The 23010-nt window shown below is 33.3% G+C and overlaps 1 protein-coding gene across 4 annotated transcripts in view; it reads left to right on the plus strand.

Annotated features, from left to right (window-relative positions):
* The window catches only part of KCNK2 (potassium two pore domain channel subfamily K member 2), a 266217-nt gene that overhangs the window by 176253 nt on the left and 66954 nt on the right, over positions 1 to 23010 (plus strand). For all 4 annotated transcript variants that reach the window (XM_031937370.1, XM_031937368.1, XM_031937369.1 and 1 more), the window contains exons 5-6: positions 2033 to 2219; positions 13794 to 13933. In XM_031937370.1, the coding sequence (XP_031793230.1) occupies positions 2033 to 2219; positions 13794 to 13933 (327 nt within the window). The remainder of the gene's footprint in view (positions 1 to 2032; positions 2220 to 13793; positions 13934 to 23010) is intronic.

The raw sequence follows: 23010 nt of genomic DNA on the forward strand, positions 1-23010 counted from the left end.
CTCTGATATTTTTGCCAAGAAAATCACAAATGGTATCATGAAGAGTCACAAAACTACTGAGCAACAATAAAACTATCATATATGAGACAGCATAACACATGGAATAGAAAGTTGGTCTATCAAGAAGACCTGGATTCAAGTCTTGCTGCTGATAACTACTCTGTGATTCTTGGCAAGTTACAACCTTTCAGTGCCTCAGTCAATTGTCTAAGAGCTGCATTGGTAGGAAACTCCTTCCTTTGAGTTGCCTATGTGAATAAAAGCACAGGCCCAATCCAAAGTAAAATATATATATCATAGATAATCAAATTTTACAGGTATTTTCAGTTCAGTTCAACACAGTTATTGACTACCCTAAAAAACACATCTTTTTCAGTTTTTAAACTTCATGTTAGCTAATGTTTGAATTACCTTGTATCCTTTTGTGCATTTAGCACATAAAGATGAGATTAAAAACTTATTCTACAGTTGTACTAATTGGCAAGAAAGAGCCAACTTGATATTCAGAATTGACTATTAAAAATCCATGTGAATAATTTGGAATTGCCATTTTATGATTATATTTTTGCTGTAATTGTATGCATACATCATTGATATGTCCTACATCATGTTCTTATACATTAAATGACTTCTGTAAAGCAAAGCATTGCCCTGAGGTATAATTGATAAAGCTAAGAAATTGACAGGGGAACACTGAGAAAGTAAAGGAAGAAAGAGGGATAAAAAATAGAGTATGAAAGTATAAAGAGAGAAAGGGAGGGGCAAGAAAGAGAGAGAAGGTAAATGAGAAAGGAAAGACAAGATTATAAAGAAGCCTATGTTAAGCTTTGTAATGTACTCACTGGTACTAAATTGTAAACCTCTATTCTTTTTGTTCATTTTCATTATGATTTATACATTTGTATACAAATAGTCTTGATATGATTATAAAGTCAAGTTTCAGGCAAGATTTTAGGGATCTGTTTAATATAGCTATGAACTTTAAATTTGTTTTCCCATATTCATGATGATATTTTCATATAGATTTATCCATAACTTGTTGTCTGTCTCCTCTTATTTCATAAAATAACTTCTTTGGTAAGGCCATGTAAAACAAGCCCAGATGGAAACCCCAAATCCATGTACTTAGGACTAGTAAACAATTAAAGCTTTATTTTCTCTCCTCCTTTTTTTCCCTTCCTTCCTTTCTTCCTTCCTTCTTTCCTTCCTTCCTTCCTTCCTTCCTTCCTTCCTTCCTTCCTTCCTTCCTTCCTTCCTTCCTTCCTTCCTTCCTTCCTGGCTTTTAGTCAAGTAAACCAAATAACCATAAGAACATATATTAGAGTCATGACCTTTGTTTAAGTCAAATCAAGTCAAAAAACTTTATTAAGTTCCTATTATATGTCAGGAATTTTGCTAAATGCTAGGGATACAAAGAAAGGCTAAAATGTGTCCTACTCTTGTAATCTAAATAGTAGAGACAATATTAAGTTCAATATAAGAACAATATATAAACAGGATAATTTAGAAGTAATTTCAGAGGGAAGCACTAGCATTAAAGGGAACTGAAAAAAGCTTCCTGTAGGATATTTTATCTAAGAATTGAAAAAAGCTAGGGAAACCAGGAGGTAAAGATAAAAAAGGAAAGAAATCCTGGTGTGGAGGATAATCCCAAGTATTCAAAGGAGAAAATAGAGTATCTTCTTATTATATCATTATGCATATCAAATATTGAGTCCCATGCTTACTCTCTTAACTAAGGATACCTCTAGAAAAATATTCCCCCCAATAACATTCCTGTAGAATAAAAATATTTTTAGTTTAAGCAAAAAGTTAGGTAAATCTAACTTTCAACAATTAATTAAATTATATTAAAATGTTTATCTTGGGACTTTCTACCTCACACATGTCTTCTATAGATAAAGATAATTGATAGTAAATATCATTAAAGAGACTAACAACATTGTTAATTGCAATTATTTTTACATAAATGTGCATTTTCAGTTTTTAAGGCACATCAATAATGAAACTTTTCTTTCTCTTTCATGCCCAGAAGTGGAATGTGAGTCAGACTAAAATTCGAATCATCTCAACCATCATCTTCATATTGTTTGGGTGTGTTCTCTTTGTTGCTCTACCTGCAGTCATATTTAAGCACATAGAAGGTTGGAGTGCTCTTGATGCCATTTATTTTGTGGTCATCACACTGACAACTATCGGTTTTGGTGATTATGTTGCAGGTAAAGTTTTTTTTTTGTTTCTATTTTTTTATTTTTAATGCTCACATCTATTCTTTTCACAGTTATTTCAATAGGATTTGAATGAGAAGAGAGAAGCCTCTCTTGTTGACTTGAACTGAAGATCATGGTAGAATTCAAGAATATAGCTATCATATGACATTTGAGATAGGCAAAAACAAAATTTCTACTTTGTAAAGGAATATTAAACTTCTTATTCTCCAGTCACACTGTAGGTTTAGAAATTATGCCAATGCCAATTTTTCTTATTCCTTTTTAAATCCATTCCAGCTAAAGATAATTCTGTTACATGATAGCATTTTGAAAAAATCTCTGATTTTTACTTTCCTCTTTTACCTTTTCTTTATACCTGCTTTCTTCTTCTTTTTTTCTCTTTCTATTTGCCTGGCTGCAAATGTCATGCTCTTTTGTGTTCTTGGCTTCACTAATTTTATGATTTTTTTTTTATTCCACCTCTTGTTTAATTGCCTCCAAAATTTCATACATTTTCTGCTCTCATCTTTTAAGCCCTCTGCCTTTAGCAGGAAATTTGCTTTCAGTTTACCAAAATACTGATTCATAGTTTCACTTAATATTGGAGCTAGAAGAGACCTTAGGGATTATTTCATTTAAACCTCTCATTGTAGAGATGAGGAACCTTCATCTCAGAGAGGTGACATGTTTAAGTTGTAGTCAATGCTGGATTCTAAAACAGAACTTCTTGTCCTAAGGCCAAGGCTATAATTATTTCCCCTCAATAATGCTATGTTGCTATGATAAACTGGGAAATACATTTTCATTTTTTCTGTTCATTTTTCTCCTGTAACCCAGTTAATGTTTTTATGAATATGGGAAAAAATTATATGAGGAACTCCCTCTACCAAGGCAGATCAGTACCTTTTCTACAAGTTATAATTTTGGAGAACTACCTAGGGATGAGGGGAAGGGTGAGTGTGTGTGTGTGTGTGTGTGTGTGTGTGCGTGTGTGTGTGTGTGTGTGTGTGTGTGTGTGTATGTGTGTGTTCTTTGGCCTGGGTCAATATATAGTGTGTCAGAGTCAGGATTTGTCTCTAAGGCTAGTTTTCTAAACATTATGTCTCAAAATCTTTCATCACTTTTATCAAATACTTTAAAACCATTTGTGGGGAGTTTAAAATACCAAAGCAATATTTTTTCAGAATATAATTATCTAGCCTACATAATGATATATGTTTTTCATTTATAATCTGAATTCACCTTGTTTCCTTCCTTTGGCATTTTTACTACTTGTTAAGAAGGTAAGAAGAGGAGAGAAAGGAAGAGAAAAATTTTTCATTCAATTGATTTTAAATGGAGTTTTAAAGATTTCATTTGAGAAATAGATCAAATTATGGTTAAAATTAGATTTAGAATTAGCTATGAATTTCATTTTTCTATTTTCCCATTTACTTTCTTTTAAAGTCTAACACAAGACTATTAGAGTTATTTGTGTATACTCTAGTTCAAAATTTATTTAATTGAAGTGATAGAGAAAAAAAGTGATCCTTCCATGAGATCAGCAAAATCTCTTCTAAAATTATGTTTCCTATTTAATTTTTTGTTTAAAACATTTTTTCTCAAAAAGTATTTTTTTAAAAGAAAATGATTTCTGATATTACCAAAAAGTTTTGTAATTTCAAGATCTGCATGGCATCAGAGGCATGTGAAAAAGTTATGATTGCTAAAAACATGCAAATTCTTAGGTATATATCATTGTATGCATGATTGGAGGGAACAAAAATGAAGGAAGTATAGAATAAAATGGTTGAGAAACCTTCTGATTTGGGACTGTCATAGGATTTTATGTTCCTTTTACAAAGATGTACTGTGTGACTGTAATTGTTGTATTCTGTGTTCCTACTGTATAGAAAGCAGGAAAACTAGAGGTAGCAATTAGTACAGAAACCCAGTGAATAGATGTTCACTTTTTCTTTCCACTTGGCTACTCTTTCTCATGTTATTTGAGATGAGAGGTGTCTGAGTGTGGTAGTGAAGATTCTGAGCACTGTTGATTAAGAAAGCCTGTGGCAATTAGAATTGAACCTAAAAATGTATAACTAGCCACTGGCAAGAGATATTAGGTTTTTAAAGCTCAACTCTACTGAAATTTTGGAATTTGTTCATAAGCTTCAGGACAAACCTAATATCAACTAGAAGGAGGTGGCTTAACCATGTCTGGGGATAAAGCTAGGGTTAATCAGACAGAGTTGTAGATTGAAGAGAAAGTACTACATTGTGTCTAAGCATTTATTCTTTTAAATAGTACATATATGCACACACACACACACACATATATATATATATACTCATATATAAATAGTATTTAAATATTCATCTATTTTTAAATTTAAATTTGCTTAGTTCATACATATAAAATAGTTTATTATGAAAGTTATGATATATATGATGCATATACATATATTAATGTGTGTACATAAAATAATCTTTTAAAATGACATTTAGTAACAATGATTGGGTTCAGCTGATTTAATTAAAAGCTATGTGTTTAATAAATTTACATTTTTAATATGTAATAAAATTACATATTAATAAAAATTAATAATTTAATAATTTAATGGGATCATTTGGAAAAAATTAGGGATCGCTAATATGGAAAAGAGGTGACATAGGAGGGAAACCACTTTCAGATATTTGAAGAACTGTTATATGAAAATGGGATTATTTTCTTTTCCTTGAATTCAGAGGAATTCAAGACAATTGGGTAGAAGTTACAGGAAGGACAATTTTGTCTCAATATAAGGAAAAGTTTCCACAAAGGAGTGTAAAAAATGGAATAGTTGACATCATGAGACTGTGAGTTTTCTCTAACATTTGAGTTTGAACAGAGAAGCTAGACTGCAATGAAAATTTAGTTTTTATGTAGAAACTGGATCTTTTCTAATGCTGAGTCTATGATTCTCTAGGGAAGGCATGCTAATCTTTTTTATAAGCAATATCTATGGAATAATCCTGCTTGTTTGGAACACAAGACGGGGGACTCATTTCTATTCATGTGTTGTTAGCTTATCCTAATTGCAGATCAAATAAGGAGGAAATAAAGGGTCTCTTGATTGTTTAACTAGCCAATCCCAAAACACAGACAGAAGTAATAGGTATTTAATAGTTTCTCCTTTATCTCTTTTTAATCTCACTTCTGTAATTGAATATATATTGGAAAGGACCATTCATTATGAAAATTGTATTTATGTGGAAATAATATTTCTATTTGTAAGAAAGCATGCTATAGCTTTTTTAAATAGAAAATATCATAGTGAAAACTCATAACTGAGTCTGAAAAAAAATAATCTGTTAGAATAAAAAAATGAATTTCATCCATCTTTTAGAACATACCATTTTTAACATGTTCAAAGAAATCAGGAAATATGAAAAGTGTTTTTATTGTGAGGACCAAGTTAACACCCTTGATACTTTAGAATCAGCCAGAGTCAGGATAAGCAAAAATCTTTGATCTTTATTTTTGGTTGAAATGAGAGGAATGGACACACAATCTCCATACCTCTCTTCTTCTTCTCCTGGCCAGGAGTCACTCTGGCTTGTCTTACTCCACCCTCTAATCCCTCCTCCCAATTTCTCTATACACCAACAAATTGAGCTAGCACAGAATAGTGGGGTGGGCCATTTTCCAAGCATATGCTAATAGAGTATTGTCCAATCAGTAGTTAGCCTTAAGTGCTCAGTTGTCGGACCTCAGTGCATGAACTGAAGAGTTTTCAGCGCTTTACATTTTATAACATTATAATTTACATATTTATAAGGGGAAAAACACTTATTTTCCCCCCATGCCACATAAAGTATCCTTTAATGAAAGAGTAAGGAATATTGGTAGTCAAAATTGGCTTACAAATTACAATTACAAAATACTTGTAAAGAAAGGGGTATATTATTTGAACATGAACATTTTAAGAATAGCCAAATGATAAAATGCATAATAGCCAGATGATAAAACCTTAACACCTCTCATTTTAGTGAGTTATTTTAACAATACAAGTATCTTGAAGTAGATAAGATTTTTGAATTGGGGAGCAGCGAGGTGGCATAGTGGATAGAGCACCAGCCCTGAAGTCGGAGTATCTGAGTTCAAATCTGGCCTCGGACACTTAACATTTTGTAGCTGTGTGGGGCAAGTCACTTAACCCCAATTGTCTAAGCAAAAAAAAAAAAGGTTTTTGAATTAGATGAACTGGCTGTTCTATAGGACTATATATATAAAGATGAGCCCATAAATAAGGTGAACTGAAATATCACTTCAAAATACTTGAATTCAGAAACATGATCAAAACATGACCAACTTTATACTGCAGAAACTGTAAGTCTTATGTTTTAATATAAGTAAGAAAGCATGTTAATATAAAAAATCCTTGTGAATGTGAAAATTCACCATTAGCTAATAACTCACTATAATAATAAAAACTGTTGATTTAATTTAGAGATTTGTAAGAAAATAGATTCAGAAGTAGAAATGACATCAGAAGTCATCTAATATTACCCTCTTATTTTATAGGACTGAGATGTGGGGAAGGTTAATGTCTTGCCAAAAGTCACATTTTACAGGTTATATTTGAACCTAGATCCTCTGTCCCCAAAGTTTGTGATTTCCTCACTGTATGGATCTTTGTTCCTCTTCATAGAATTTCTCTACCTCTTTATGCTCTGTAACAGCTGCTGAACTTAGAGCAATGACTTGTTGCTGGGAGTATTTTTTATGGTTCTCACCATAGCACTGCAATTAGTACTAGATGACTAAGTTCCATGAAATGATATTTCTTGTCTTTGGATGTTCAACAAAACCCATTCTTGAAATCTTTTTTATTTATTTTTCACAAAGGAATATGTGATTATTATTTTCATGTAGCCAAAATTTTCTTGTAGCTTTGTTGTTTTATTTATAGCAGGAATATTAAAGTTGGAAATCCCATTGATATGACAACTTGTTGATAATTGGACAAGCATCCCACATCTATAGTATCAAGAATTTAGTCAATGACTTTAAGTAGTCTAAAAAATTGGTGTGATTCTTCTCTTGTCTAACATTTTTTTTCTTTCTCACTCTGCTCCAGTCTTCATTAGGGATCCATATAGGATCAAGAACAATTTTGTATTTTTTGTTTGTTTGGGTAGCTATTTCATTATCTAGTGACCAGCCTACTGGAAATGAGTTTCTTTTTGCTTAAATTGATAGTCTCTCCTTTGGAAACTTTTTTCTAGTATGTTAAAACCATCAACAGCTTACATTTAACTCAAGTAGCCTTTGAGAATTCAAACAATTTTGAGATGTCAGAAGACAGAATTTTAGACTCAAGAAAATGAATAGGGTTTGTGAGGTATTTAACAGTTCCCAGTTTTGTAGATTTTCCCCTGCTTCATCACATTGCATAAATTTCAACCTAGAAGTGACAATTAAGAATGGAAAAATATACTTTTTCTGAGATTAAAATCCACATACAAAACATTGTGGGTTGACTGTTTTACCCAAACGGACCTTAAGTGATTAAGTTAATTCACCCTTCTCAAAATGTGACATCCTGTTTATAAGAAAGACATAAAAAGTCATCTTGATCATGAACCAACTCTTCTAAAATGGAATCTTGGTGTACTTATTTGTTAAGTGAGTCATGAGTACTTGGATGAAGTTTTTCTAAAGATTGATTTAAAAAAGAACGCTCTTGGCAAAAATATCCTTTTGATTTCACTGAAATGGAAATATTTGAAAAATGGAATTACCTGATGAACTTATTTTGCAGGTACTTTCCATGTAATATTTCTAAGTTAGTCCTTTGAATTTTCAAATGTGTTTTCCCATGAGTTTTATAAACAAAAGATCATCCATCATAAGATACTACTGCTACTCCTGGCATCCTTTTCTCAGTAAAGCCTAAGAAAATGAGGACCAATACCTTTATGTAAGAATTTGAAGACTTTATTATTTAACTTGTAAAGTTGTATTTGTGGCTAGGATAATGCTTCTTCAATGTAAAACTTGCTTTCTCTATTGTTTTTTATACTTTAATTAGAAATATGGAACTACATATATATATATATATATATATAATACATACATATATATGTATATGAGTAAGAGGTGTTATGACCACTTGCATATTTCCACATCAAATGAATTAGGTTACTTGAACTTAAGCAATCAAAACCCCAGCCCAAACTGGGGCAAATTCAATTATCTGTATGTATGTGGAGTAGAATGTTTTGGTATGGAAGATAATATGATAGTGGTTGCTGGATGGAAGGCAACAGTAATACAGAAGACAATTGTGCCACTGTTTCATAAAAGGCTAGTCCATCACCCAGAGAGAATGAGTCCTCAAAGGGATAATGGGCCTGGGAATAGGACATCTCAGTGATGGATCTTTGGTGAGATGGATGGGAGACTTGGCAATAAACATTCCTCTGAAGGACCACAAAGCAAGGTATAATGGGAAGCATAAATATCCCTATTGTGTGAGAAAAGTATGCCTTATTCCTCTTTTCCTTTGGAATTAACTTTTTGTGTCTAGGAACAAAACTTTTTTCATGCCATACCATTGATAATTCTGGGTACAACAGATAGGAAGTATGTAGATATAATTTTTATAAATTCAATTCAACAAACATTTATTAAGCACTCTCATGTAGCCTAGGATATAAAAATGCAAAATAACATAGTATTTGTCTTCAAAGAGTTTACAGTGTAAAAGATAGGATAAGATATACACATAACTGAATATGTTATAATATTATACCTGACTAGGAGAGGTCAATCAGAGAAGAATGAAAGATCAAGAGAAAGGGATCATTTCTAATTGAGGGTAGGCTTGCCAACCAATTGTTGTGTTATGGGGCTGGCTACTATTTTGTTGCAGAAGCTGGCTTTTTTTCATGAATATCCTATTTTGTATTTATTGTGTTTTGTCATTGCAGTTGGTACTGTAGTTTTAATTTTGGCAAGCTCAGCTAGGAGATATCAGAGAAAATTTCATGAATGCCCTGACTTCTGAGCTGGCCTTCAAGGAAGAAAATGATTTCAAAAGACAGAGATATGAAAGGAGAGAGCAAGATGAAGCTAGCACCTCATTAGTAAAATATAAAATTCATAAAAAGAAAGTGAAATACTCCGGAGGACAAACTTTAGGCATTATAGCCATAATATGTAGGTTCTCAAGTACAAAGATGTTTGTATTTTATCTTTTAGGTAATTGGAATTACTGAATGCCAAAGCTTGAAGAGAAATCATATGCCATCTAATTCAGACTCTCATTTCAGATCTTAACTGTTAAAAATAATTAGCTCATTTAAACCTAGAGTGCAACATGGTTTCCTTCTCTTCAGCATTAAGAAATTTATTTTATATGAAAAGTTCTGAGTTTAGTCATAATTTCTCTGAGATTCCAATTGGAATATTCTTAATTCCTAGCCAGAGGTCAGGCTCTTTGTCTAATCTTATATTTGTATTTATTTCTAGTTAACCCTCTTCAATTTTTATATATCCCTAATTCAATTTGTATTTGTGCCTATCTCTAGTTAGCATCTTTGTGGGCAACTAGATACTACTCTGAATAGAACCAGAAAGCCTGAATTCATACCTTGCCTCAGATAATTACTATCTGGTTGATCCTGGGCAAGTAACTTAACTTCTCGTTGCCTCACTTTCATGATCTGTTAAATGAGAATAATAATAATGATCAAATGAGATAATAATTATAAATTACTTAATATAGTTCCTGTTATATAGTAAGTGCTATCTTATCTATTGTCAATCATGAAGTAAAATTCATTTTACTAGACCACAGATAACAAAGCAGCAGATTATGTTACAGTAAATAGATTGGTACCAGAAAGGGAGCTGATACTTTGAATCTAGACCTCAGTTATCCCTTATGTCCTAGCATATAAATTTTGAGGGATTTTGTTGTAAACCAAAGATCTTAGAGGTTATATTTTTGATTCAGTAAATGCTGATTAACTGATTACTTACTATCATTATCAGGGTACTCTTGCCTACTTATTGTGATTAGTGGAAAGGAAGGTCTCAAGGGCAGGCTCTGTCAACATCAAGCTGTCATCATGATTCTTTCCTCTCACTTGTAAATTTGAGCTCTTGAGTTCTCATTTCCAATGACCAACAGGTACTTTGCAATCCCTATGTCCATTTGGCTCTTTTTGGGTTTTCAAACTGTATAACTGGAGCTTACACAGTTGAATTCAATATCTGCGGCATAGCTATACAATCTTCATAATACCTGTGTAGCATATTAAGGAATCAGAAACTATTTTAGAGCAGGAAGTAGATATACTCACATATCATCATCACATACCATGACCAAAAGCATTTTTCTAATGACCATTTTATCCCTCTACCCAAAAAACCTTCAGTGACTTATTCTAGAACTTAAGATCTTACACACTATAATTACCACTAACATTATCAAGTATATTTTATATGATGCCCTTTTGTTTCAGTCCAGAATCAGCTAATAAAGCTAAGGGAAATTGCTTTGTGCCTTCGATCAAGACAATTTTGTCCCACAATGCATTTAGAAATCAACTTTTATTTTCCTACCTCTGGGAATTTTCTCAAGCTCCTTCCCCACCATAGCTGCAATTCACTTCCTTTTACCTGTGCTTCTTGGAATTCATATCTCCCTTGAAGATACAACTCAGACATCACCTCTTCTGTTAGGGTTACCCTGACCTTGTATTTATACAGAACTTCCCCACCTTGTTATTTTTTTCTCCTTCCTTAATTTCCATTATTTACATGTAGTTAAGTCTTCCCCATCTGGTCTCCCCCACTTCCCTTCTTCACCCCCTCTCCAGTATAAGCTTCTCAAAAATCAGGAATTTAATTATTTTAGTTTTTATAAACCCTGCATCCCTGGAATGGGGTCTTGTGTTTTTTAAAAAAAAATCTGGAGCTCTGATTTCATAGTGTAGGGAAACTCAGGGTGAAGAAATTCCTTTTATCAATGCAGATCTTTAGCAACTTTACAAGTCATAGTCTTAGTGACTTGGAATGCTTAGACTAGTTCAGGAACACACAGCCAGTAAATACCAGAAGAAGGATTTGAATTGGTTTTGCCACTTTCTTCAACCATTCATGCTATTTTCCACTTTGCACTTAGTGGGTGCTTACTAAGTGTTTTTTGAAAAGAATTGCTGATTATTTGTGAAATATGGAGAAATTCAGGATGATATAATTACTGGTATTTTATAGCTGGGTCACTGTAACTCTTTGTTTACAAATTGTCTTTCAATTACACAAAACTACTTATTTGACCGCAAACCTACAAAGATTTCTCTGAGTCCCTAGTCAAGAATATTCTTTCCCTTCAGACCTCATGTGGCACTTGGTTTTGCTGTCTTCTAATACACACATATTATAATATATATTATTTATATAATAACAACACATTATAATATATCTGATATATTATATTGTTATAATATATATTTACATAATATATAATATATTCTCCCTTCTTCTAGATGGTCAGCTTTGTGAAAAGGATGTCTTATTCAAACTTTATATTTTTCCAAGTCTCTAGAGCAGTATTTTGCATGTGGTAGATACTTTATAAAGATTTATTTGACTCATTAATTAAACAGAAACACACAAAGAATGGTTTTGTAAAAATCCATGCTTATAAATGCAAAGAATGGGTCTACTTAGATGAAATTTTATGGAAGACATAGAAATAGAATAGATAAAAGGAATAAGAGAGGTTATTGCAGGCAACTGGGACTACATGAAGAAGTAGATAAAGATAGGAATTATCATGACACATCTTTTCAAGGACAAAACTAATTATGCATTTGTCACATTAATCAAATTTAGACTATTAAGAATGACTATCAATTATTGGGCAAGCATACTAGGGTCAAAGTGTTCATTGAATAGAAAATAACTAAACCAGTTTTGGTACATAAATAAAATCAAATATTGCTGTAGAATAAAAATTCATAAAAATGAAGAAAATATGATGTGATGCAAAATGAAGTATGTTTAAAACAAGGAAAATATACATAATGAATAAAACGATAAAAAGGAAAAGAAGAAAATATAAAAAAACCCTAAACTGAACACTAATTATAATTGCCAAATTTGGCTCCAAAGAAAAAATAAAAAGTTGAATCTCTTTCCCATCTTTGCAGAAATTGAACAAGCTGTCCATCCTTTTTCCTCACTACCTCATCCTCAATTGTTTTTTTCTTATATTTTTCTAAACTTTTCCAGGGTGTCTATCTGGAATCAGGATATCAATATGAAAGCCAACTGGAGTGTGTGTGTGTGTGTGTGTGTGTGTGTGTTAGATAATTTAGACTGGTAAGTAATTTAAAGCACAAAAGAAATGCTGGGGATATGGCAACATCTACGAAATTTAGGGATCCTCTTCAGTTAGTTAGTTTTCCTTCACTTAATAGTGGTCACCATTTAATTCCCAAGACTCCTTTGTGGCACTAAAAAAAATTCTGCGTTAAATCAAGTGTGTGCTATTCTTAGTAATTAAGCAACCTTAACTAATTGAACAATAAAGGAAGAATTTGGTCTTGATGACAATGAACTTAAAAGGATTTCCTGGAAACACAAATGCCTCTGTAACTACTTATCTATAGGACTTTACCTAAAGGGAAGTAGAGTAGTTTAAGGGAAAAAGCATGAGGGGATGAAATCAGACCATCTGCCTTTGAATTCTGGTCCAACATGAGGCAGTCATGTAAATCTAGAGAATTCACTTGCTCTCTTTGAGCTTCAGTTTTCCCAAGTTTAAAATGGGAATAATAATTATGCCATCTTCCTCACATAATTATGATTATTATTGGAAAATGAATTTGTAAATCCATATGGCAGCCTTTAGCACATCACACTTGCCAAATTGACCGTGCTTTCACTATCCTGCTCCAGCTCATAATTGCCAAGACCACCAAGTCTTTCCTCAATCCCCATCCTTTTCAAGGTCTCTGCAGTATTTAAGAACTCTGAGAACGTCTCTCTTCTGGGTTTTCCATAGCATTTTTTTTTCTGCATCTCTTTCTATCTGGCTGACCACTTTTTCCTATCTTTTTTTTTCTGACTCCACCCCAATTGTGAGTGCCTTTCAAGTTTCTCTTGGATAATCTTTTCTCACTACAGTCTCTCAGTGCCCTAATTAAACTAATAAGTTATTATCTGAAATGAACAGGAGGCCAAAAACTTTGGAGAATGGAATGAATGTGATGAAACTGACAATTCAATTCAGTTTGATCAAATACATCAAGTTTTCTTTATGTATCAGACAATTATGTACCAGGGAATTTATGCACTGGTCATAAAGTAAACAAGTTTATATTTCATTAATAGAATTGGGATAGTAAGAAAGAAGAATCCATTAGATTTCTTTTTTCTAGGAGTCTACTTTGGTATTGTTGATCTGTAATTGATGGATCCATTGATAAACATTATTAATAATATAATGATAAAAAATAATTGAAGACATTCACAAAATACCTGAGACATTTAGTGCATATACCATGGATTTATTTTTGTTCCACTTTGTTTTCCCCTTACAGGAGGATCAGATATTGAGTACTTAGATATTTACAAGCCAGTGGTATGGTTTTGGATCCTGGTAGGGCTTGCTTACTTTGCTGCTGTCCTAAGCATGATTGGGGATTGGCTTCGTGTTATATCAAAAAAGACAAAGGAAGAGGTAAGAATTACGTAATATGAAAAAATGCTCATTTACCTAGTATTAAAACTTATGCAAATTAACCATAGATGTTTACCTTTGTTTAGGAATCAAATATTGTTATGTATATGTACCAGCAAATATTGTTAGATGATCAGCTATGAACAATTTAGCTATTCTCAGCATTACAATGATTCATGACAACTGAGAAGGACTCATGATAAAAAATGCTATCTATCCTCAGAGAAAGACTGATGGTGTCTGGACTGAATATAGATTGAAACCTACTTTAAAAAAAAACTTTATTTTTCTTGAGGGTTTTATTGGGATTTTTATAACATGATTATTATAGAAATGTTTTGAATGATTAAAAAATGAAACATGCAGAATACATACAACACATCTTTCTGTGTGTTCAAATATGTTAAACTAGCATGTTATATTTAAGATATATGATGCATAATTCAATTTTCTGGGTATCTGTTATATTATATTATTTATTTTATTTGTTTTTTTTTGCTTATATGTATGTGTATAATACACATAATAATAATAATACAGTATAATGCTGGCTATTGTGATAGACAACATCATAGACAGCTGGTCTCAAAGTCAGGAAAATAGAGATTTAAGTCTTGTGCCTGCATATATTGGCTCTCAGTACTAAACATTTAAGCTGGAAAGAAGATGCCAAAATGCATGAACTTCTTCATTGCCAGCACTTTCTTGTACCAGTGAAAACACAGGTTCATCCTTCTTTCTATATATGTGTGAATATATAAATATATAGCTACTCAACATTTTTAAAAGGTTATATTCCAAAAGTTCAACTGAAACTTTAGACATTTCCCCAAAATTTCCCATCTTATAAAATGATGGTTATATTCTCAGGATAGTTCTCAAAAGTCCAAAGAATCCATAATAGGCAGAGGTATGCTAGAACCAGCTCTAAATGATTTGTGAGACAGTATTAATTTTTCAGTGTGAGCATTTACAACTCAGAAATCACCAGTTACTACAAATGAGGGTTTGATGTATTATTTTGTTCATTATATACACATAAGTAAGTATTAATAATGCAGATTAAACTTAAAAGTGTATACATATTTTATTTTCCCCCAAAGAGTTCAGTTGTTCTCTCACTGCTCTAATTCTTCAAAGAAAGGCAGAATCCATTTGAATCTCTAAGTTCCAAGCCAGTTTTGGGCAAAGGGCTCCATCCAGGGAGGAAATGAGGGAGGATGTTAGGATATGAGGTAAAGAACTGTAGGAGTGGGACTGATGGAACTCCTGCTGGTCTTTCCCCTGCTGAATACCAGCAGGAGTCCCATCAACCAAAAAAAGTACTTAAGTGCCCCTTTTCCAGTCATCCCATTTCTTTTCTTTTCAAGTATTTGCTTTCCCTTTTACTATTATCACCTATTGCTTCTGGCCAAGGTTTCTCCTTCTCCCTGGACTACTGTGGTGTATATTATATTCTTATACTCAGGACTTTTGTAGTTTTATATGGTTTATTTTTAAAGATCAACCAATACTTAGAAATATATCCATTTTAATACCCACTTTCTTTTTTCTGTTATGTTGGACCCTATGAGAGAAAGGGAGAGACAGAGAAAGAGAGAAGAGACAGACAAAGGGACAGAGACAAAAAGAGAGAGACAGCGGCACACACAGAGAAGACAGACAAAGGGACAGAGACAGAGACACACACACAGAAACCCAGAGAGAGACAGACAGACAAAGAGACAGGGACAGACAGACACACACACCCACAGAGACAGACAGACAGAGAGAGAGAGAGACACACACACACACACACACACACACAGATAATTCAGCTAAAGAAATTTAAGAAGAATTTCATTTGGGTGGGAGTAGGAATTAAGGCAGGTAAGTGGCACAGTACAAAAAGCACCAAGACTGGAGTTAGGAAGACTCATCTTCCTGAGTTCAAATCCGACCTTGACATGCTAGTTGTGTGACCCTGAGTTGGTAATTTAACGTTTTTTTGCTTCAGTTTCCTTATTTGTAAAATGGGATGGAGAATAAAATAGCTAACTGCTCCAATATCTTTGCCAAGAAAACCCCAAATGGAGTCACAAAGACTAAGACATGACTCAATAATGACTGAACAAAACAAAGCTTCATGAAAGAGGCATCATCTGGACAGGACCTTAAAGAGAAAGAAGTATTTTCACAGAAGAAAGTAAGAGTGGATTCTATTCTAGGTATGAGGAAAAGCAAAAGCAAAGGAATAGAAAGAGATGGCAGGAAGTAGACTAATGTTCCCTGATTGGAGTATAGAGTTACTGAAGAAAAAAGTGTGAAACAGGTAACTGGACAAGAAGTTTGACTCCAGTTTGTGGAGAGTATTGACTACCCATGCAATATACTTTATTCAGAAAACAATGGGGAAAATTAAAAATGGGAAATTCAGAAAAAAAAATTGGCAATGTGATTGAATGTGTGAGTTAAAAGAGGAAAGATCATACCTTAAATTAAGATTTCAAGTATAGAAAACTTAGAAAATGGTTGTGCCATTAATATAAAAGAAATTTGAGGGAATAAGCGTATTTGTTGTGAGGGAGAATCACAGTGGCATAGAGGGAAGACTGACTCTGGAAGCAAAAGGCCTGAATTCAAATCCTATCTCTGTTGTTTATATTCTGTGTGACTTTTGAGAAGTCACTTAAACTTCCTTATAACCTCCCTAAACCTCCCAAACAGTTTTTGAAATATGGGATGAGAGTAGGTAGTTTCTGAGGTCTCTTCTAGCTTTCACCCTATGATGCTATGATCTTATATTGATTCTGAGATTCCTGAGGGATGTTTCACAGGAAATTTGAAATTTGTTATTGGATTTCCAAATGAAAGAATACAAGTGGAGATCAATTTGGGAGTCATTTGCATAGAAGTGATAATTAAAGCCACAGGAGTAGATGGGAGCACCAAGGTAGAATGTAAAAGTAAAGGGAAAGAGGGCCTACAAAGAACAGTTGAGGAACACATATATAAGGGTAAGATGAGGAATCACAGAATTCAAGGGAGAAGAGATTATCAGGGAGGGAATACTCTTTTTGCCAAAGATCCAATATAGTCTCATGAAGAGGTCACAGTAGGCTAGCTATATTTCCTTTTGTCACAGAGTTACTAGACTATTAATTAAGAGAATATTATAGACACAGTTTACATAAATATAATAAAATTACTAAGATGATAGTATAGCATATGTGTGGTTAAGATCAATACTCCAATATAGCATGAGCATGTGGAATCCATATGACACATATAACTTTCTGCTTTCCTCACCTGTATGGATTCAGCCTGATCTGAATACCACTCTCAGTCAGTGGCTAGTTATGTACTCTCTTTCTCTGTCTGTCTGTCTGTCTGTCTCTGTTTCTGTCTCTGTCTCTTTCTGTCTCTCTCTTCCTATTTGCCATTGTGCTTCCTGAGCTAGTGTAGTTCCCAGCACACAAAATGAGTCACCATGACACCATTAACTTTTTATTATTTTTTTTAGCTAAGGCAATTGGGGCTAAGTGACTTGCCCAGGGTCACACAACTAGGAAGTGTTAAGTGTCTAAGGCCAGATTTTAACTCAGGTCTTCCTGACTTGAAGGCTGGTACTCTATCCACTACACCAACTAGCTGCCCCCGACATCATTAATTGTTTAAAATAAGGTTGAATGATAAAGCAAAAGCAAAAATAACTGTACACTTACTCAATTGAAAACAAAAGCAGGAATAAATAAAACACTACAATCTACATAGAAATTTGGGTCATATTCAACTATTAATGTACACCGTGTTTATTTAGGGAGAGTAGGGACACCCTTAACCTAAAAACAAGGCATAATCATGGGGAAACTCATGTACCTGGAGCAACTGACAGGTATGGACTACAAGTATGGAGGAGCTTGGTTCTGTCAAGAAAAATCTACCCTTCATAAAATAACTTTTCTCTTAGCTGTTTATCCCTTCTGATTCTCACTACATTCCTGCTTGTCAAAGCCTCTCTTCCTCTGCTTTCAAGCTAATGAACCAAACTTTTTTAGCTTCCAGTTATTCTTAGCATGACCCTGAGAAAAAAAATCTTACACTTTCTCAGTGACAAGATGTTCTCTCTGATGAGAGAACTTCCAATCTTCTGCAAAGAGCATTCTGATTTATCCTATCAATTTCATGTTTCTTCTCACAGCAAAACAATTACAAAACTTGATCTTTTTCCTATATATCCAAAGAGGGCCTATTGCCCTATACTATTTAAGAGTTTCCCACTCTCTCAGGATATAAATGGCCATGAAAAGCAACAAGTTCTAAGAGCACCTTACATAGCATCAAGCTGCAGTTCTTTTCCAATGAGTTTCTGATAACTGTTATTCAATCATTTCAGTCATGTCTGTCTCTCCATGACTCCATTTGGGATTTTCTTGATAAAGATACTGGAGTAGTGTGCCATTTCCTTGTCCAGATCATTCTACAGATGAGAAAAATGAGACAAAGTTAAGTGACTTTCCCAGGGTAACATAACTATTAAATGTCTGAGGCCAGATTTAAACTCTAAAATATGAGCTTTTCTGACTTCAGACCCAATTATCTACTGTGTCACTTGGCTGTCCCTTTCCAATAGTTACTCCAAGGCTTTCTCTAGACCATCAACAAATGATGCTTTTCCAATCAGCAAGTTCCCAACAATGCAACTGATAACACTGTTGTTTCAACTGAAAACTTTTTCTGCCTTTTGTCTTAATTTCTTGTAAATCATACTTGTTCAGCTTATTCTCTTGCTTGTTATTCTATCTCATCCTGTGGCTTCTTTTCAAGATTTATTCTCTCTGGCTTCCTATGTCTTCCACCAACTTAAATTAGACTCTGTTGATCATCTGTGATACATTGTTACATTATGAGATGAAATTTTTTTAAAAATCAACAAATTTTTTCAGGTGTGGACACTAAATTTATATAATCTTTTCATAGTTCCCTAATAGATATTTTCTCTACAATTTTGTCTTTGAGTCTCTAAAATAAGTCACATGAAAATGAGTTGGTTGGATCATAGTATTTTGTAGCTATGTTACTTCAGTGCCTTGTTTTCAGATAAGTCCTATTAGTATAGTCATCTGAGAGGCAATTGTCTATCTGATCTTCAGAACAGCATGTATTTCTCTTTAGCATTTTATCTAAGAGACTACTTTTTCTTCACAAGTTGATTTTATTCATTTTTGGATGCAAATGTTATGCATCCAAATGTTCTTATGCAAATGTTCTTTTTTTCCCTTTCAGCATCCAAACTGTTCACATATGAAAGGGACAGTGCCTTGTACCCAGATTTTATCAAAGCATTTGACAACATCCCTCATGCTATTCTGGTATAAAAGATGAAGAAATGTAGACTAGATGGTAATATATTTAGAACCAGTGTAATGGTCAGACCTAAAGATTTGATTTCAATTTTGAAGGAAGTCTCCAAAGGAATTTTCTCTGAGAATTGTGCTGGTCTTGCATTTTATCAATGACTTGCATAAAAAAGATAAAGTGCTTAGCTAGTATACTTAACAAATAACAGAAAGCTAGGAGGGATAATGAACACAAAGGATAAAAAGATTTTTTAAAAAGGGATTTTAATAGACTAGAACTTTGGATAAAATCAAATAAAAATATGAAAAATAAGAATAAAAATTAAATTTCACCTGGGTTCAAAAGTCAACTTTAAAAGTATATATAGAGAAGACATAATAGAGTTCATTAGAAAAAAACCCTTGGGAGCTTTAATGTACTACAAATTACAGTTTGATATGTCTGCTCCCCCAAAAAATCCTAGTGAAATATTAGGCTTTAATAAAAAGTCACTGTGAGATAATAGCTTTGTATTCTGGCCTTCATAATGTGAATATTTTTCTCAATCTGAGGCATCCTTTTATGAAAGACATTGACAATCCCTAAAGAATTAATATGGGGTCTTGCCAGACAAGGATCATTTGAAGGAACTGGAGCTGATTAGAGTGAAAAAGATAGGGAAATAAGGGATGTTGGGACATAATTGTTGTTTTCAAATATCTGAAAGTCTGTCAAGTAGAAGAAATAATCTCTTCATCCTGTTTGCACCAAAGAACAGGACTAGGAAAAATGGGAGAAAATTAGAAAGATACTAATTTAAGTTTGATTTAAAGAAGAACTTCCTAATAGTTAGATCTATTCAAAAGTGGAATACTTTGTCTTGAGATAAAGGGAGTTCCCCTGTAGGGCTTCCTGTTAAGCCTGGATTATTACTTGTATTGAATGACATAGACAAAATTCATATTCAGGTTCATTGTGGACTAGATTACCTCTGAGGAAAACTCTAGAAATCAGTGATTTTGTGGTTCTGATTCATAATATCAAATGTCAGTAAGAAGGCAAGAAGGATGGAGACAGAAAATGAACCTTGCATTTGTTGCTAAGGAGGTAAGATAATATATAACTTTGGAGAGAGAAAGAGGGAAGGAGGGAGAAAGAGAGTAAGTAAGGAGGAGAGAGAGAGAGAGAGAGAGAGAGAGAGAGAGAGAGAGAGAGAGAGAGAGAGAGAGAGAGAGAGAGAGAGAGAGAGAGAGAGAGAGAGAGAGAGAGAGAGAGAAAGAGAGAGAGAAAGAAAGAAAGAGAGAGAGAGAGAAAGAGAGAGAGAGAGAGAAATAGGAATAGTTACTTCCTTTTTGGCAAACAAGACAATTTCATGATTTTGTTTAGCAGAATTCAGTAGCATTGAAGTAATAATGTCAAAGGGAGAAAATGATTCAAAGGTGGAAGAAAGAGCATTATTGAAGTGATTGACCATAAAGACAATTCTGCTTAGAGATGAAAATAAGATCAAAATAGTGTTGGTAAACTCAGAGGATTGGAAGAAATGGAGGTGCCAAAAGCGATAAAAAAGACACAGAATGGGTATGGGAGAAGTAAAGGAGTAGAGGAATTAGAAGATCAATAATTTGTGGCTAAAGATAAATTTCTGAGTACAGGATTTTAGAAGTAGAGATGTTTTCATAGATGGTGAGCTCTAGAATCTGACTAGCCTGTTGGATAGAGTCGATTTTGAGGACTTGTGCAAGAGTTGCAAGAGATTTGTAGGAACTGAGGAGTTAAAAAAAACTGTGAAGATTGATTAAATTATTTTTAATATAGATATTAAAGTTTCCCAAGAATAATACTTAGTTCACATATGTCATGAAAGACTGCTGAGTTTATTTCAATGAGAGGGTTTCTATTTGAAGAGAAGTGTGGTAATGTGTTAGTGGGTAGCACACAACAACAGGTACTTAATAAATACTTCTTTGTTTGAATGATTGGGAGTTCTAAATATTTGGCCAAAAGCAATCAAGTACTTTAATATATAGAAGAAAAAAGTGAAGGGAGCATAAACAATTTGAATAATTTCTTCCCACCTTGCTAAATTTAGCATACATTGGTATTACTTTTAAAAACTGTACACAATAGTTTAGAGTTTCTAATATATTTTTCTTGTTTTTTATATATTCGAGTGTTTGTTGATAATTGTTAGATTCACAGTAAAAGTTCTTTTATTAAAAGATTGTAAAATAAATAGAAAAAATATAGGGAGAAGCAGAAAGGTAACCGGAAGTAATGAGACAAGGATAAGAAAGCAGTAGTATGGCAGATAAATGACACAATGGATAGAAATCAGGAAGACTCATTTCTGAATTCAAATCTGGCCTCAAATACTGTATATGAGACTTTGGGCAAGTCACTTAATTCTGTTTACCTCATTCCTTCATTTGTAAAATGAGCTAAAGAAGAAAATGGCAAACCACTCTAGTATCTTTCCCAAGAAAACCTGACATAGAGTTGAAGAATCTGACATGACTGAATGATTAAACAACAACAAAAAAATATGGCCAAAAATTTAGTTGTCAAATGATTGTGTCAAAACAAAAGTCTGGAAGTACCAACCATGAACAAAAAGTATACATTTCATCTACTATTGTGAGAAGACTGGACTCACTGGGAAAGATTGAAGGCAAAACAAGAATGGAATGGCAGAGGATAAAGTGGATATATCATGTCATGGAAACAATAAATCTGAACTAGTTCAGATTTCAAGAGATGGTGGAAGATAGAAAGATCTAGTGTGCTATGATCCACAGGGTCACAAAGAGTCAGATAAAATTGAAACAGCAATAAAGTAAAAATTGGGTATTCCCTTTACCAATGAAATCATAGGCTTAGCATCTCCTCCCTAACCTGTAAGCATAGGAATAAAAAGTCTAAGGTGTCAGGACATTTGTTAAAACTGGAACTTGTATTCCAAAGGCATAATGGAAGGGAACAAACAAGATGTACAAAATGAAAGTGATGTAGGTACTGCCTATATATATATATATATATATATATATATATATATATAATCAGTATGCAAGGACTCATGATCTTGTCAATGTGAAAACTATTCCTGAAACTGCAGCTAATGTATAATTTGTGTTCTTAGGGAAGTGCCTGAGGCTCATAGAAATTGTGATTTATATAAGGTCATATATCTAATATTCTCAAAAGCAGGATTTGAAACTGTATTCCTGACTCTCAAGTCTAGCAGCAGTCTGCTATATCACCTTACTCCATTTTTCATAATATAGCATGTCTAGATGTGTTTGTAGGCATATATATATATATATATATATATATGTCCATGTACATATATAAGTTATATTTCTATAAATATAATAGCACTGACAAAATTTTGTTATATCTACAATTTGCCTGCTCTGCAAGATAAATAGTTCTGTTTAGTTGACATATATTTCTCAGATCAAATGAAATAACTAGTCAAATGAGATAACAGATATAAATAGTTTTTCTTTTGTAAATGTAAAGCCCTTGTGTAAATGCTAGCTTTGTTAATTATTATACAAACTCTCTACTCACTTCTGTTACTTATATCCATACAAATATGTAGAGGGCTGAAACTATTGAATCAATGCACTGAGGTCAAGACTGCCAAGCACTTGAGGCTAACTACTGATTGGACACTACTCTATGGGCATATGCTTGGAAAATGGTCCTTCTCACTATCCTGTGCTGGCTCAATGATTGGTATATACAGAGGATTG

Source organism: Sarcophilus harrisii, chromosome 4 (genome assembly GCF_902635505.1).
Source record: "Sarcophilus harrisii chromosome 4, mSarHar1.11, whole genome shotgun sequence".
NCBI lineage: Eukaryota > Metazoa > Chordata > Mammalia > Dasyuromorphia > Dasyuridae > Sarcophilus > Sarcophilus harrisii.